The sequence below is a fragment of the Chionomys nivalis genome, chromosome X, assembly GCF_950005125.1.
Source record: "Chionomys nivalis chromosome X, mChiNiv1.1, whole genome shotgun sequence".
Classification (NCBI taxonomy): Eukaryota; Metazoa; Chordata; class Mammalia; order Rodentia; family Cricetidae; genus Chionomys; species Chionomys nivalis.
The window spans coordinates 80,201,124-80,218,526 of record NC_080112.1 but is presented as its reverse complement, the minus strand read 5'-3'; the positions used below and the strand labels follow the sequence as shown (position 1 = coordinate 80,218,526).

The following is a 17,403-nucleotide window of genomic DNA, read 5'->3' as shown; positions in this document are numbered from 1 at the left end:
GCAGCCCCAGCAGCGGGGGCCCGCTTTCCCTGGCGGGGACCTTGAGGCCTGCCCTCTAGTCAGGCCCTCACTGCTCTGGGTTGGTAGCCTTAGTGAAAGGGCAGGAAACTGTTCCACAGCTAAGGACCTTGCAGACAAGGCAGGCTTGGGGGTGGGGGTGGGGGGCGGGTGTGTAGGAAAGAAAGCCTTGCAGCAGGAGCTGGGGGGGGGGGCGTTTGTGCTCTCTACCGGGACAGTGCGCCCCAGGATAGCACACACTCACCCATCCAGATGGGACTTCTCAGCACCTATGCAGGGATTCCTGGTGGCCCCAATGAGCCCGGGACCAAGGGAAATAGGGGGCAGGGAGAGCAGGTCCAGGAGATTTGGGTTAAGAAAAGCCCATACCTCAACTTCTGACAAAGATACAGAATATCCCTAAGTGGATAAAACAGGATTGTCTTATCTTGCCAAGACAGGGTAGGATAGTCCTAAGAAAGTTCCTTGCCTTTAATAATGGTATGCCAGTTATGTTAGGCCTTAGCCAAAGTTGGTTGACTCAACATTGCAAACGAGACTTTGGGTGATTGCCCAGGTAGTCAGTTGTCTCTGTCAATTGTTGCACATTTTGGATATCTCTCGATTGTTAAGTAATATTTATTCCCTTCTCAGATCTTTGACGGAGTTGAAGATTATATAATTGTAGTTACTCTCTATGTTATTTAGACTCCTTGAGATAGAATGTTTAGCAAAAGTTTTGTTCTCAATATTGTTTGTTATATTTATTATTTGTTATTATTGTATATAGTTGTATTTGGTTTGGTTCTATCTTATTTAGACAAAAGGGGGAGATGTAGGGACATAGCCCCACCCATTGGGGGCGTGTTAGCCTCGGGCTAATGTTTACGGATAAATCTGCCGGGCGTGAGCCCAGCAGCCCTTTTCTTTTGCTCCACTTTTCCAGTGCTCCGCGGGAACCTGTGGTCCTGTAAGTCTATTTCCTTATTAAAGCTGTATATATCTATATAATCTGTCTGCATTCATTTGCGCCACCACAAGGAGAGAGAGTGCACATAAACTTTATGGCTACATTTATAATATAAGAGACCATGCCCAAGTGGGCTGGTACTTTAAAGGCTATTGACTGAAGGAGCCCCCATAGCAGAGATACCTGCTCTACCCCACGTGGTTGGTGCTCCACTCTTCTCCACTGGCACGTTGGGTGTTAGATATAGACAATATCCTAATCCAACAGCCAAAAGGCTACAAACCTTTTTACATCTGTTTATATAGTACATGTGGCCACATCCAGAGTATGCCTGTATCTTAAAGGCTATTGACTAAAGGAGTTCCCACAGCAAGGGCTACCTAAATTCTCAGGAGCCTACTTACTTCCTGCTATAATATTTTCTGGACACTAGACATGAAACTTTATGATTTAATGATTTCCTTGTAGCTTTAAACATTGCTTTGATTTAATTATTTTTTTTGCTCTTTCCTTCCTTCCTTCCTTCCTTCCTTCCTTCCTTCCTTTCTTCCTTCCTTTATCTCTTCCTTCCTTCCTTCCTTCCTTCCTTCCTTCCTTTCTCTCTTTCTCTCTTTCTTTTCTTTCTTTCTTTCTTTCTTTCTTTCTTTCTTTCTTTCTTTCTTTCTTTCTTTCTCTTGCCTTCCTTTCTTCTTTCTCTCTCTATTTCTTTTTCTTTCTTTCTTTCTTTCTTTCTTCTATTTTTATTGCCTTTAATATAAACAATAGACATAGAAGTACTATGTTTTCAATCCCAAGATTTTGTTCTCCCTCTTCAAGGGTCTTGAGTAGATCAAGATGCAATAGACTGTCATTATGTGGAGGTTTCTTCTTTTGCTTTTCTTCTTCCTCCTCCTTATTTTCATCTGACAATTCCTTTATTTTCTTTCTTTTAAAAAGTTTTTAATTTTTCCTAGCCCTTTCACATCATCTCACACCTTCTTCCTCCCCTCCTAGTCTGTTCCCCCACCTTCCCTTCACATCCACTTTTCACCCATTCTTTTCAGAAAGGGGAGGTCTCCCATGTATATCAGCCAGTCATAGAATTTCAAATTGAAGTTAGGCTAGACACCTTCTCTCCTATTAAAGCTGGACAAGGTAACTCAGTAGGACTAAAGGGTCCCAAAAGCAGGGAACAGAGTCAGAGAATGCCCCTGTTCCCATTGTTAGGAGTTTCACAAGAAGACCAAGCTACACAGCTGTAGTATATGTTCAGAGTGCCTAGGTCAGTCTCATGCAAGCTCTCTGGTTGGTGGCTCAGTATCTGTGAGCCCCTATGCATCCAAGTTAGTTGATTAGTCAGCTTTTCTTGTGGTGTCCTTGATTCCTCTGACTCCATAGTTCTTTATACCCCTCTTTCACATGATTCCTCAAGATCTGCCTAATTTTTGGCTGTTTCTATCAGTTGCTAGATAGAGCCTCTCTGATGACAATTGGGCTAGATAATGATCTATGAGTATTTTTGCTCTTTTCTCATGTTCAGCTTTGGAATTAAAATTTTTCCCCCTGTCATTTTATCTTGACAGTACTGGATTTTGTATTTTGTTTCTTTCAGGGTGTACCAGCTAAAAGTTGTCTTGAGTATCAATGGAACTTTACACTTGGCCTTTTGAGCAATACTGGAATAAGTGTGAATATTCATAGAAATTAACTAAAAATGTTTTACATTTTGAGATGCACATGAGAATTTGGGTATCAAACTATAGTTCAGATATTCAGTTTTCCTAAAAAGCGCACACATTAAATGTTAATCTGAAGTTTGGTACTATAGGAATGTAGTGAAAACATTAAGATTGTGACCTAATGGGAGACCTTCCATTTATTACAGTTTCATTGAGAAGATATCAGGATCCTAGGTTCTTCCTCCTCTTTAATAATGAAGAAGGATCTGACATATTTTATTGTCTGTTTTCTTTTTCATATTCTAAATATAATAGGAATTAACAAAATGTGCTAAGGTTTTCCATCAGGTAGCTACATTTTCATAAAAATCAGAATTTATTCCAGAATGAAGCCCCAGTACATGGAGTGAAATGTTATATCATTTTGGTTTTAATAGTTCAAATATTTGAAAAATAGAGAACATATCTCTATAAATCATCTTTAAAATCATATAAAAGACACACAAGACACATGAACACACAAACGCACACATAAACACACATATATGAATGAACACACACACAACACCACACACTTACTAAATTATTCACAAACTACATTTGGTATTTGGATGCTGCTGTTGCTACTTTTATTTACTACAGTTCCACTGAAGCAGAGAGGTGCTTTGAATGTAGTTTGCTTCCACAAGACCAGTCTGCCAAACCTAGGGCTCACCTATTCTTCAGAGCAGCTTATGGATCCATTTTGCTTCAGGCTGTAGGATAAAGTTGAAAGATGAAAATAAAAGAAAGTATCATTAGTTATAGAGAATGACTGATATGTTAAAGATTATAATTAAATACACATTATTGTAGATTGAGAAGAACTTGGAATGTTTCTAAATGCTGTCCCTCCCTGGACTCCAGATCTCTAATTCCAAATCATTGAAGATGTTGTCCAGGAATGTATGTATTAACCCCTGGAGTGCACCTAATGATACTCAGGGTTAAGAAGTACCAAATACTACTCTAGTTTCCATTCTTTGTATAGAAACTAAAACCCTTTAAGAGTCACATTATTAGTCCATCTTTGAATTTGAAAATATAATATAAAAATATAAAGTAACAGTAACTTCAGATTGTACAACACAAATACTTTCATATGTGTGTATTGCTATGTAGTCTTTCTACATGTATATATAGTTTGTTCTACTAGCTTCAATGTCATTATTTTTTCTGTGTCTTCCTCTTAACTTTATAGACATCATATCTGTGTATGTATAAATGCATATATGCACAGAGTATTTTATATTTTGATAAACCAGAATTTTATAAATTAATTCCAGAGTTTTTCTATAATAGATAGTATTGTAATATTCTTAATGTGTATGGTTTGAATTTTTCTATCAAAATTTTTACATATTTGGAAATTTCTTAAATAGTATTATTTCATGTATTCTCTCACTGTTCCTACATATCCTAACGAGCCTAGATAAAAATTAAGATGGTAACAGGGGAGATGAGAGAGGCAATAATGAATGAAAATGAAAAGAATAACTTTAATACCTAAGAGTAATTTGGATTGCCTTGTACTTAGCATGACAGTAGGTCTCAGCTCTACCAAAATATGAATGGACAATGAACAAGGTAGAGGAAACAGACTTGTTGTGCATATCCCAAGACTATGTAACTGCATAATACTTCAACCAAAGATTACAGAGATCTACAAATATATGATACTATATACATGCAGCACCTTCCAAAGTGATTTGTGTATTCATGTACTCCCCCCACCGAAAACCACAAGCTATTGGGAAAAGGGGAATGGAAGGAGCAATCTCTTGGTTATGAAAAGTTGAAATTATAAACAAACAGAGTATTTATCCCCAAGAAGAAGGTGTTAGTCTGAAAAGATGCTTAGAAACCAGAGGAGATTCTGTCACTTCTGGAAAGATAACTTGTGTTTTCTGTTGTAAGAATCAGGGCTCATTATAACCTTTTGTTTCCACTTGGATAGAATAAGGAAGTTTTGTGCATGCCTGAATCTTGGTTTTCTTTTTCCTGTTGTGTGCATTTTGTTAACTGAGACTTACTGCATTGAGCAACTTCTAAGGAAATGTCTTTATGCTTCATTTAAATGGCCCCTTAGTGTTTTGATCAGTTTTTAATTTTGTTTTTTCAAGTGTTTTATACTTGAGCATTTCCATAAAATGACTATAAGTAAAATGTTTAAATCACAAACTACTTTCCCCTACTCTAGTCAAAATAAGTGTTTCTCTATTGAAATTTAAGCATTTGTTTGGCAACTTGGTTGTTTCAATGGACTTATCATCTTCCTTGCCCCCAAGTTCCAAATTTGAATACTATTAAATATTGAATACTGTTAAACACAGAATTAATAGATAATTATTGCCTATATTATATATTCAGACTTTTAAACTTTCTCTTAAAAATCCAACTTGGCCTAAATTACTAAATAGTAGTAAACTTACCAAAGGAGCATATCTTGGTTTTGGAGGTGGAGGAGGCACCTTGCACTGACAGACACGTTTGGCCTTAGGTGATGTTCGCAGAGGTTCACAAGGAGGGAATGGCAGCTCTTCTCTTGATGAAGGAATTCTGCCAGCCGTATCTCTGTCCCAGCTTTCTCTGAAAGTAGTCTTTTTGGATGATGCTCTGAATCCTCTCTTTTGTTCTGATGTTAACTTCTTTGAGTCTGTGGATGTGGCATCTGAATCATCAGTGGTCTTTATAACCTTAAACACCAATGACCCTTCAGATTCAGTACCTGAGGGCCTTACAGCTCTCCCTATGCCTGCCTTGGAAGATCCATCAGAAGCTGAATCAGTATAACTACATATGTCCTTCCCCGAGTCTTTCATGGCCTCTTTCTTTTTCTTTGTTACTTCGATTTCAGACTCACTTGCAGTAGAATCTACAGGTTTTTTTGCATCCTTCTTTTCTCCTTTCTTTGTAATTTTCTTATCTTTCTTCTCACCTTTCTTTACTGTTGAGTCACTTTCAGATTCAGAATCAGCATCAGTAGACAATGTATCCTTGATAGGCTTCTTCCTGTTCACTTTATTTCCCTTCTTTTCATCTCTCTTGTCCTTCTTTGTCTCTGCATCAGATTCGGAATCAGTATAGAAGGCATCCTTCTTGTCATCTTTCTTCAAACGTCTCTTTTCCTTCTTTGCACCCTTTGCATCTACAGATTCAACGTCAGTAGATTCTGAAACCTTTTTGTCTGCATTCTTTTCTTTCTTATCTTTCTTTGAATCCTTGGAGTCACCAGATTCAGCATCAGTAGAGTACGTGTCCTTCTTTTTCTTGACTTCCTTTTTTTCTTTTTTATCTTTTCTTGATTCTTTCTTTGCATCCTTGGAGTCACCAGATTCGCCACCAGTAGACTCTGTATCTTTCTTTTTCCTGGGTTCTTTTTTCTCTTTTTTCTTTCCTTCTTTTTTTGCATCTTTTGAGTCTCCAGAATCAAGATCAGAGCCCTTTTCCTTCTTTCCACCCTTCTTCACAGGCTTTTTTGCATTGTTCTGTGAGCAATTTGTTGACCATTCATCAGACTTTGTGGATTCATCTTTGAACTTATTTAGAAATAACATTAAGTCCATGTTTGAGGTGTTTATGCATGCTAATGTGTTATCAGAAAATTCCTTAGATCTCATTTTGGAGTCTGTATTTGGATTGTCCTTCCAAAATGTAGCTTCATTGTTGGTCTCCTTGGAATTCATTAAATCTTTGTCATCAATTCTTGAATCCATTTCCATGGTTATTTGGGAATTGTTGGATTCTAGATTTGTGTCTGATGTGGCTTTTGGCTTCTTAAATAGTTCGCTTTTGTGTGACAATTTTGATGGAATTTTTTCTGCATTGTTTATTTCAGGTTTGCCGTCGGTTATCATTTTCTTGGGTTCCAGATTTATTGCAGATGAGCTTAATTTTTCCTTGGATTTTTTCTTCAAAGTTGTTCTTTTATCATCTTTGGACTTTCTAGTTTCAGCCATTATATAATGGTTTTGAGGATTATAAAGATATTCGAATGGAGCCTGCATAATGAAAGCTAGGGAAAAGGGTGGCTTTAGGAAAAGTTCTCGGAAACATTGGTTTATCCATATATTAGTTGTTTTCTGACCTTTCTCAATTATCCTTTTCTCTTGCCTCTGAAAAGTTTGGAGAAAATAATGATAAACATTTGTGAATGAGCTATATATTTTTATTACAGCATAAAATTTATCTTTGAATTAAACATCTCTCAAAATATTTTTTTCTATTTCAAGATGTGAGTGTATTTGTGTGTGTGTGTACAGTGTGGTTTATGTGTGGATTTTAGAGGACAACCGCAAGGTGGCAAGTTCTTTCCTTCCATCAACTGGGTCTAAAGATCAAGCTCAGGTCATCAGGTTTGGTGACAAGCACCTTTACTAACAGATTTATCTTGCAAACCTTTAGTTGTGTTGTTTCAAGTATTCAGTAGAAGGTCCAGCAGTAAAATGGTTACATGAGATTAAACGATGACCATGCAGGAAAGGATGAAGAGTATATTATTATACAAATAATGCACAATCATAGAATAAATGCATTGGTTGCAACTGAGCTTTGGGAAACACTTTAAAATCTTTTTAAAATCGCAGTGAATTATTCATGGATACTAAGTTTCCATTTTGCTAATGAAAGATCCAATTTATAATAACTCCACTTTAAAGAAGCAATAGAAACTTGAATCTCCCACTATAAAGTATCATGAATTCCTGTTTTAAGAAAACAGGGATGTTCCACATCTTTAAAATTAGATCTAATTTCAAGATTTAAATTTTGATCTATTTGATCCACCACTTTTAGATTTAGGCTGACCATTTTTTTAAAAAAACTTAATAATGCTAGTGTTGAGAATTATGTACAAATTAGCAATGTATAAGTGTGTGTGTGGGGGGGTGTAACAACAATTACATGGATTCAAAAGAGAGCAAGCATGGAAAGTTTTGGAGAGAGGAAAGGAAAGGGAGAAATGACATAATCATAGCTTTTTCCCTTTTTGTTGATTTTTATTGAGCTCTACATTTTTCCCTGCTCTCCTCCCTGTCTCTCCCCTTCCTCCTTCAACCCTCCCTAAGGTCCCCATATTCCCAATTTACTCAGGAGATCTTGTCTTTTTCTACTTTCTACTTCCCTTGTAGATTAGATCTATGTAAGTCTCTCTCAGTGTCCTCATTGTTGTCTAAGTTCTCTGGGATTGTGATTTGTAGGCTGGTTTTCTTAAACATAGCTTTTACAGTTTTATGCTTTATTTAAAACCAAATTGTTAGGGCTGGTAAGATAACTCAGCACAAAATGGTACTTACTCTACAAATTGCATGACCTGAATTGGATTCCAGAGTGGAAGTAGACAAGCACCTTCTGAAAGCTATACTCTAAATCTATGTGCACTCATGCTTGCACTCATATAAACACACATTATACACACCCAGAGCCATTAATAATAATAATAAATCAAATAATATTAAATGATTTTTATAAAAGATAACAGTTATTATAAGTTTGAAATGTAAATAGTACATACATATAACAGAAAAGAATACTGTTTCAAAAGATAATACCAAAGCAATGGAATATTTATGAAAGATAAGTACCTACAGAGATCATTGTCTTCAAAATATTGATATGATGTAATTATAATCTCAAAAATGAAAGAAGAAGCTTATTTTTAAAACACAGGGGAACAATTTGTTCTATAGATTCTGCTTCTGAATATTGTAACTCAAATTATGTCTTAGTTATGTTTATATATGCTGATATCAGTATAAATTTAGTTTTAAAGTGACTTTTTTCTATACTTACAGGAACTGCAATTTGTAATTCTGAAGATTCTGTTCTCTTTTTTATATCTGGCAGAGGTATTTTGGTATTTTCTTGATTCAATTTTTCAGTCTTTTGACCGACTGAGATAAAAAAGACAAAATAAAAAATTGGAGTTAATAGCCAGACTAGTGCATTGAAAAACATTGTTATGTGAATTATACTATTTAAGTAAAAATAATTTGTATAGCTCTTCCTCTTGCAGTTTATCTGAATAGCAAGTAGGAAACATAAAACTATTTTTCCATTTGTCATTGGCTTATGTTTCATAGAACAATTTTTATTTTTTATGTAAAACAAATTTTCACAGATATTTGCCTAAATAATACTAAACTTGTTATAAAGCATTAGGAATGAAATATATACATATTCCAAATCTTTACTTTCAAATGCTTACATTGTCTCCTCTGTCTTGATTTCTTAATGTCATTTTGGTTAAGTGGGAGACAATATAATATGATTAATTCTTTCATGGTTTCTATAATAAATAGCTTAACACTAAGAATAAAGTAACCAGTGAATGCCTTAATTTTCAGAGATGTCTCAGATTTACCCCTCTGAATTTAGTGGTACCTCAAACAACAAGAATTAGACCAAGAAATGCAAATATTCTTGTACACTCTATAAACTCTTTAAGGACATATGCATATTAGAGGTTATTCAGAAAATTCAGGAATATCAAACTGTCTGAAAACTATGACAAAAGAGGAATTGGGGACAAGATTCAGGATAGTGTTCCTAGAGAGAAGGAGGTTAGTGAGAGATGTGATGACTTTTTATATGTTTGAAGAGCTGCTATATGTGAAAGTAGTAATAGTAATAACTACAATGTAGCTGATACTGCTAATAGCTAATTTTTTATATGTCAGGTTATGTTCTAAGACTTCATAGTTATAAACTCAATCCTTGTAAATTCTTTTTGAATTAGATAATACCATTGCATATTATATAAATATATAAAAATAACACACTATCTTATGTTAAATCTCTTATTCCAAATTACAAAACTAGGAAATAGCTGAATTAAGATTTACAGGCAATTTGGCCCCAGACACAATCCCTTAACTGAAGTGTTACAATGTTTTTTGTACATTTACTGAGTGTGGGACTGGAACTGCTTGCCTTTTTCAACTTTAAGTTTTGTAATTATGAACTTTGAGCACAGGGAGAGTTTATGAGAGTAAGCATGATTCATATATGAGAAGGAAGAACAAACTAAGTCAATCTCTTATTTGAAGTCAACTGATAAGTAAAAGTTTCAAAGTCAGAAGTATTCTGCACATGCATATGTATGTATGTATGTATGTGTATAAAAGCATGTGTTAAAATTGCAGCAAATTCAGGAAAGTTTATATCTTACCACATTTACTAAGGAGTACTATCCATTTGTTGCTACAGTGCTTAGAAATATAAACAAAAACAAATTTCAGAGAATAAATTCTTACTCAAAACGTGATCATCATATGTTGTGGTGTTTATTTCCAGCCTGTAAAAGATAAAAAAAAAATGTTTTAACTAAATTTGTACTGTGGGTAATTATCATCATCATTATGTTTTTTCCTTCAATACCTACACTTGAATATGTTTAATGCACTTTCTCATCACTGTATTCTTCAACATAGAATAAAAACAAACTAGAATTATGAGATGTACTTAAATTTGAACCCAAATTATTTACACTTCCTTAAAAAGTGTCTAATACCCAAAAAGGCCCATTCCATAGTCATCATTAAATAGCTACTATCTATTTATGTATTTATTATTTAATTCATGAATTTATTATTTGTTTCTCATTCTGACCAGTTTCTTCTCCATCCTCAGCTCCCAGTCTTCCCTATTCCCATCTGCTCCTCTTTCTCTCTTTCTTTCTCTTCATAAAGTGTAAGCTTCCCATTGGTGTCAACAAAGCATGACATAGTAAGTTCAGTAAGGCTAAGCATCTCCCCTTGTAGTAAGACTGGACAAGGCAATCCAGAATGAGGAATAGGGTTTCAAAAGCCAGCAAAAAGTCACTCAGGTCATTTCATCTGTTAGAAGTTCCACAGGAAGACTAAGCTACACAACTGTATTATATATTCAGAGGGCTTATGTCAGTTCCATGCAGGAACTATGCAGAAACCCTCGTTGTTAGTTTAGTCTCTGCAAGATCATATGAGCCCAGTTTCTATGGGTTTCTTGTGATGACCTTGACTTCTCTGTCTCCCACAGTCTTTTCTCCCCATCTTCAGCAGGATTTCCTGAGTTCCACCTAAATGTTTGTCTGTGGGTCTCTACATTTATTTCCATCAGTTGCTGAATGAAGCATATCTGATTACAATTAGGATAGGCACCAATCTATGAGTATAGCATAATTTCATTAGGCATCATTACATTGACCTTTTTATCTCCAGACATGTTTGGTTCTATCCTAGGTCTTTGGTCATACAGCTTCTGTGACCTGGTGCTGCAAGCACTGTCAGCAGTGAATGGATCGCAGGCTGGACCATTCATTGTTTGACTACTTCCACAATCTCTACATCACCCTTACACCCAGAACATCCAATAGGCAGGACAGACCGTAGGCTGAAGGCTATGCATCTGGATGGTGTCCCAATCCCATCCACTGGAAGTCTTTCCTGGACGGAGGAAATGGCCAGTTCAGGCTATATATGCCTTATTGCTAGGAGTCTTAATTGGACTCATCCTTGTAGATCCCTTGTACTAGGTTTCTGCCTCTCCCCTAAATGCCCTCCTTTTCCAGTCATCACTTACACTATCCTCCCCCTCCACCATCTCCTACCAAGTCCCTCATGTTCCCATCTCTACCCATCCACAGTACACCCATGAAATCTATTCTATTTCTTCCCAGGGAGATTCTAGTGTCCACTCTTGAGCCCCTACTTTTTACCTAGCCTCTCTGGGTCTGTGGATTATAGTATGGATATTCTTTATTTTACAGCTAATATCCACTTAAAATTGAGTATGTTCCATATTTGTCTTTCGGGTTGGGTTACCTCACTCAGGATGATCTTTTTCTAATTCTATCTATTTGCCTGTAAATTTTTTGATGTCATTGTTTTCAACAGTTGAGTCATGCTCCATTGTGTAAATGTAGCACATTTTCTTTAACCATTCATCCATGGAGGAACATCTAGATTACTTCCATGTTCTGATTATTGTGAATAAAGCTTCTGTGAACATATTTGAGCAAGTGTTCTTGCGGTATGATTGAATATATAGCAGCTTGGGGGAATGTAAGATTTTATTTCATCTTACAATTTATAGTCCATCATATAGAAAAGTCAGCACAGAAATTCAAGTCAGGATCCAGGAGAAAGGAACTAAGATCATGAAAGAATGCTGCTTATTGCTTGCTCAGCATTGTTTGCTCAATCTGCTTTCTTAGACATCTCAAGCCCAGGGATGACATTGCCCCAGTGAGTTGTGATCATACACATCAATACCATTCAAGAAAGTACACTACAAACATTGCTACATACAAATTTTATGGAAATATATTCTCAATTGGGAATGCCTCTCCCCAGACGACTCTCAAAATTGGGTCAAGCTGATATAAAGCAGTGCAGTACAGGGGGAAATAATGTAAATACAGTACTCATATATGATATTTAAAAATAAATTATTAAAAGATATACATAATTTATAGACTTTCATTTGTAAATAAATATCAGAATTAATTTTTATATTTTAAAAACATAAGCCTGAGTAGTAATCTCTGAATTTTACTAATCAAGTCTACACCTAAAACTTAGTTACTTATCTCTGTTCCACAGCCATTGCTCTGAACGTTTTGGGAAAAAAGCAGTATAGATTGCTTAAATAGTTCACATTTTCACATTTTTCTTTTTCACATGAAATTGAAAGATGGCCTAGGTGTTTGTGGTTAGAGCACATTAATTGAATGGAATATCTATAATATTTGATGAGATGTGTCCCTAGAAATTTTTCTTCTGCTTGAGTATGTGCATTGATTTTTAATTCCTTCATATAATCTATGTTTTCTAAAGTCTCTTTTCCAAAAATTTTTATCAGAAAACCCATTCTAAGAACATCCACTTAGTATGCATTGTTTGCATACACATACATGTGTGTGTAAACATACATACATACATACATACATACATACACACACACTACTGTAAGAGTCATTTTAGAACTTATATGTTAAGGTAAGCCCCAGAGACACAGGTTATAGACCTGCTCCACAATCCATCTAACCCCAGTAGCCTGACAGCAGTATTCGGATCTGTCTCAGTACCAGACAACCACCATAGCCTCAGACTCCAGGCAGGATTCATTGGCATCCTCTTCTTGACAATTCTAGGTACCGGGTGCATTTGAAGATCACAGTGCAAGGCAATAGTCATTCTCCAGACACCAGATCGCTCTCTACACTGGTCTGAGGCATCTACACTCACTTTTCAAATTTGCTGAGGTCCCAGACTGGCTTTCACAAACTGAGATCTGGAATGACTCAAGAAGCTTCACAGACTAGTACAGAGGCTGCAAATTCAGCCTTCAGACAAGCCCCTTCATATACAAGATCTTCGCCACCTAAAGCAAGGACAACCTCTGAGGGTCCATATAGGTTGATATATTGCCAGTCTAGCAGGATCCCATATTTCGATCTCACATAGACATTAGGTTAGCCCCAAGAGTATTAAGACTTTAGGCTAGAACCAATGGGCCTAGCTATCTTCTGAGTAATAGATATTACTAGGTTCTGAGTAATAGATATTAATTCTGGGCAAACATAGGTTACCTTAGGCCTTAGACTAACATCTACAGATCCACCTTCCATAGAAGTTACCCAAAATTTAATTTCAAAAGTTACTCAGTGCTAGAGAGAGCTCTGAAACCTCAGTCTATAAGTAAAACCTCACAAATCCACACTTCAGCCGACCCAAGCTCTAGGTTAATCTGCACACATTTCAATGTCAGGTACATGAGTTATCCGTGTGGACTAGGGTTTTTAGGTAGCATCCACATTCCCAGACTGCAAGCCAACATGCATGAATTCCATGGTGCATTTCAATAGCAGACATAATCCATAGTCAAGCAGAAGAATCAATTAACTGATTGGTGAAGGAAGATCATTTGAAATTAGTAAACAAAGAAACAAAAAGAAAAAAAGTAAATTAGTCTATAATAATTGTGGAATATCATCAAGAAATTAAAGTACATATCATGAAAAATGAAGAAAGGAAAGGGGCAAGAACTTATTTGAAGCGATAATGATGAAAAACTTGCACTACCTGGAGATAGAGAGAAACTAATACCAAGGTTCTAGAGAGCAAACAACATCAAAGGTATTTAACATAGTCAACTTTACAAACATATTATCAGTTGAATTATCAAATGTTAAAGACAAGGAAAAAGCAGAAAGCATCAAAATAAAAATAACTCATCTTTGGAATTATGAATGGATTTCCAGATATAAGCAAGAATGCATCACTAGTAGTCAGGAAGTAGCAACAAGAGGCTTGTTGAACTGGTCTATATAACAAACTCTAGGCTAGATAGTATTATATAGTCAGACCCTGTTTCAAAGCAACCAAAACTGAGGGCATGTCTCTCAAAAGAAAATTAGAAAACATTTTGAGTGATATTTTTGGTATCCAGAAGGTAACAATTTCATATAAATACCGGAAGTATGCAAAACCCTTTTGGAGATCAATCTATAAACTTTAAATTTTAGATGAAGAAAAAGGGCTGTTCTTTTCATTTGAGACAAGGTTTTTGTGTTGTTTTAGGTCATTTTATTGTAAATTGTTTCTGTAGTACAAAATGAATACATAAACTACACTACTTAATATTATGCTTATATATATATTAAAATGATCATTTTCTTTTAGTGTGCATGTGTATGTGTGCATGTTACTGTGTAGGCCCACTTGAATGCCACAGTGTATTGCAGCTGTTAGACCTTGTTTTTGATTTTCTTTGACACAGGACATCTCTTGTTGATCACCATGTCATATACCAGGTTAGTATCCAAACTAAGCTTCTAAGAATTATCCTATTTCTGCCTCTAATACCCAAACAGATTTATTAGATTGCAAATGTCTGTGCTCCAGCATCCAGATTTTACATATTCTGGCAATCTGAACTCAGGTCATTGGGGTTATGTAGCAAGTACTTTACCACTACACCATGTCTTAAATACCAAGAATAACCATTCTTAGTAATTTTTGTGATGTTAGAGATTTCTTAATTTAAAAATTTAGACAAAATGAATAAAAGGAAGTAACTATATTTTAGACAGCAGATTAAAGCCACAACATGAATGAGGAAAACAAGATAAAACATGTGATAGGACAAATGAAAGACAAAAGTTTTGTACTAATTATTTTGAAAGTTTAGGTGAAATGGACAATTCCTTAAAACTAAGCACATAAAAACTGAAATGGAAAACAGAAAATGAGTTATCATTCTCACAGTCATTATTAAAAACTAACCGACATGTAGAGCTTGAGGTCTCAGCATCTTCGTTGGTCAATTTCTCCTTATTCCTGATTAAGAAGAAATAATAGTTACAAGCTCTTCAAGCTGTGGTGGCGCACACCTTTAATCCCAGCACTTGGGAGGCAGAGGCAGGCGGATCTCTGGGAGTCCGAGGCCAGTCTGGTCTAAAAGAGCTAGTTCCGGGACCGGCACCAAAGCTACAGAGAAACCCTGTCTCAAAACACCCCCTCACACACAAAAAAAGAGAAAGAAATAGAAAAGGTAGCTCCTTCCCTCTTGGCCTGCATAAAACTTACCTGCAATTGAATCAGTGACCTCAACACAAGACCCAGTACTCTGTAACTGCTAGTAGAACAGGTAAATGGCACACTGCTTATAGGACTTTCTGAATAGGACTCCAGTAACTCAGTAAATAGTATCAATAACTGATAAATGTAACCCCACAACACAAAAAAGCCTCTATACAGAACAGAAAAATTGTCAATTGAGTGAAGGCAGCCAACAGAATGTGAGACAATATTTTGCTAGCTATACAAAGGATTGGTGTATAGAATACACAAGGAATTAAAATCTTTAAATATCAAGGAAGCAAACAACTCAGTAAAAATGGTTTATGGAACTGAACATAAAATTTTCAATACAAATGATGCAAATGGGCAGTAAACACTTCAAAACTGTTTAGCATTCTTAGCCACCAGATAAAAGCATAAGATTCCATCTCATCATAGTTAGAATGGCTACCATCAGGAATATAAATGGCAACAAATGCTGATATAGATGTGGTTAAAGTGGAACCCCTATGCACTGTTATTGGGAATGTAAACTGCTGCAATCACTATGGAGATTATTTTACTCATTTTTCATGAAAAAAATAGATGACTTAAAATGGACTTACTAGGTGAACCCAGCTGTTCCATTCCAAATTATATAACCAAAGGACTTTGTAACTTTTACAGAGATACTTGCACATCCATATTCATTGGTGTTCTACTCACAGTATTGGGAAATGTAATCTATCTAGATGCCCATCAACAGATAACTACATCAGGAAGTTCTGATAAAAACTCAAAGAATATGGCCTATTACCGTTGATCTTGATTGCCCATCATAGTACATATGTACAATTTATTATATTTACACAAGGTAATAACACTTAACTGGAAAGAAAACAAAAGCATGGAATTATCAGGTAAATGGATAGAATTAACAAAAGTTGTAATTGTTGAGGTCCCTGCCCCAAACACAAACACTACATGGTTTCTTTCATATCTGGGTCCTATCTTGAAATGTTTGGTTATGTGTTTTCAACTTGGAATACATGTGAATGTCAGAAAAGTAGAACTGGACATTGGAGTTATATTCAGGGAAAGGATATAGTAGATTATAGGTAAAATGCAAGAGTAGAGAGGTGGTATTGGAGGCCGAATGATTCAAGCAAGTAGTAGAGTGATGGGAATATGAAAATGAGGGAGCAGGAGCAGTCTTAATTAAAGTGTGAAGAAGGTATATATAAACCAAAAATATTGTAACTCAAGTTAAAAATATGAGAGGCAACAGTAAACCATATGTGATGTGACAGGGTGACGCAATAATGACGCTAAAAGCTTACATGTGGATGAAGGGATGGGCATGGGAGAGAAGGGGTTAGAGTACAGGTTAAGCCAAACTAAGGAGTCTTATGACAATCTACTGGTTTGTATACTGATTAAAAACTTTTTAAACTAGTGGTTTGTATACTGATTAAAAACTTTTTAAACTAGTTTGAACACATACATCCCACATGGATGAACAATGTTGCTCCTGGAACATACCCGTTATAAATGACAATCTCAGTGTCAGGCACAGGTTACCTCTTTACTGGTCAGGAAGGTCCCTTAGGCACCCAAAATCATATATAGGCTATTGCTATTACTCTTGGTTTTCCATCATAACTAGATAGTCTCATCTTGTTGCTGAAGATACTACACATTTTGGTCGCAGAACCTATGGAAATCAGTCTTCAATTCATTGTTTGACAAATTAGCAATAACCTTCCCTGAAGGAGTCACCAAGCAAGATCATACTGAAGTCCCTCAGGGCCCTCCAAAAAGTCACCTCTAGATCAATAACCAGACTTAAGAATAATACCACTAGGGAGTGGTAGAATGTTAATCCATGAGGATATATGCTATATCCCTAAAGAACTTAACGGATTTGCTAATTCATTCTACAGAAATCTCCAGAGTATGTGTGGGAATGGACTTTAAGCATGTACAATGATGGAGAGAGAAATATATAACTAAGGCAGAGTGAGTTTATTTATATAGACGGAGATTCTCAGTTTAATTGGGAAGCTTGAACAGCTAAATGTGGTATAAAAAGTTTGTTTATTTGGCTGAAGCATTTGTCAAAAGATGGCCTACTGAAAAGGAGCTGGAGATGCCTGATATTGCTTGGCATAGTGTTAATGAAGAGATTTTAATGCTC

At 35.8% G+C, this 17,403-nt stretch overlaps 1 protein-coding gene across 1 annotated transcript; it reads right to left on the bottom strand.

Moving 5' to 3' along the window:
* Positions 1–3,347: 3,347 nt before the first annotated feature.
* On the bottom strand, positions 3,348–16,043 carry Cylc1 (cylicin 1). Its single transcript, XM_057760697.1, has 6 exons — positions 16,024–16,043; positions 14,931–14,984; positions 9,918–9,958; positions 8,455–8,555; positions 5,097–6,779; positions 3,348–3,380 (listed from the first exon to the last, which is right to left on the bottom strand). Exons 1-6 carry the CDS (start codon positions 16,041–16,043, stop codon positions 3,348–3,350), a joined length of 1,932 nt encoding a protein of 643 aa, XP_057616680.1.
* Positions 16,044–17,403: the final 1,360 nt, after the last annotated feature.

What these genes read in the sequence shown, in the direction of transcription:
- Cylc1 (XM_057760697.1), bottom strand. Translation starts at nt 16,043, where the DNA reads ATGGGCAATCAAGATCAACG. An exon ending in ATGGGCAATCAAGATCAACG is followed by an intron (nt 14,985 to 16,023) that starts GTAATAGGCCAT and finishes CTTCTTAATCAG; the next exon opens with GAATAAGGAGAAATTGACCA. An exon ending in AACCAAGATATGCTCCTTTG is followed by an intron (nt 3,381 to 5,096) that starts GTAAGTTTACTA and finishes TTTATCCTACAG; the next exon opens with CCTGAAGCAAAATGGATCCA.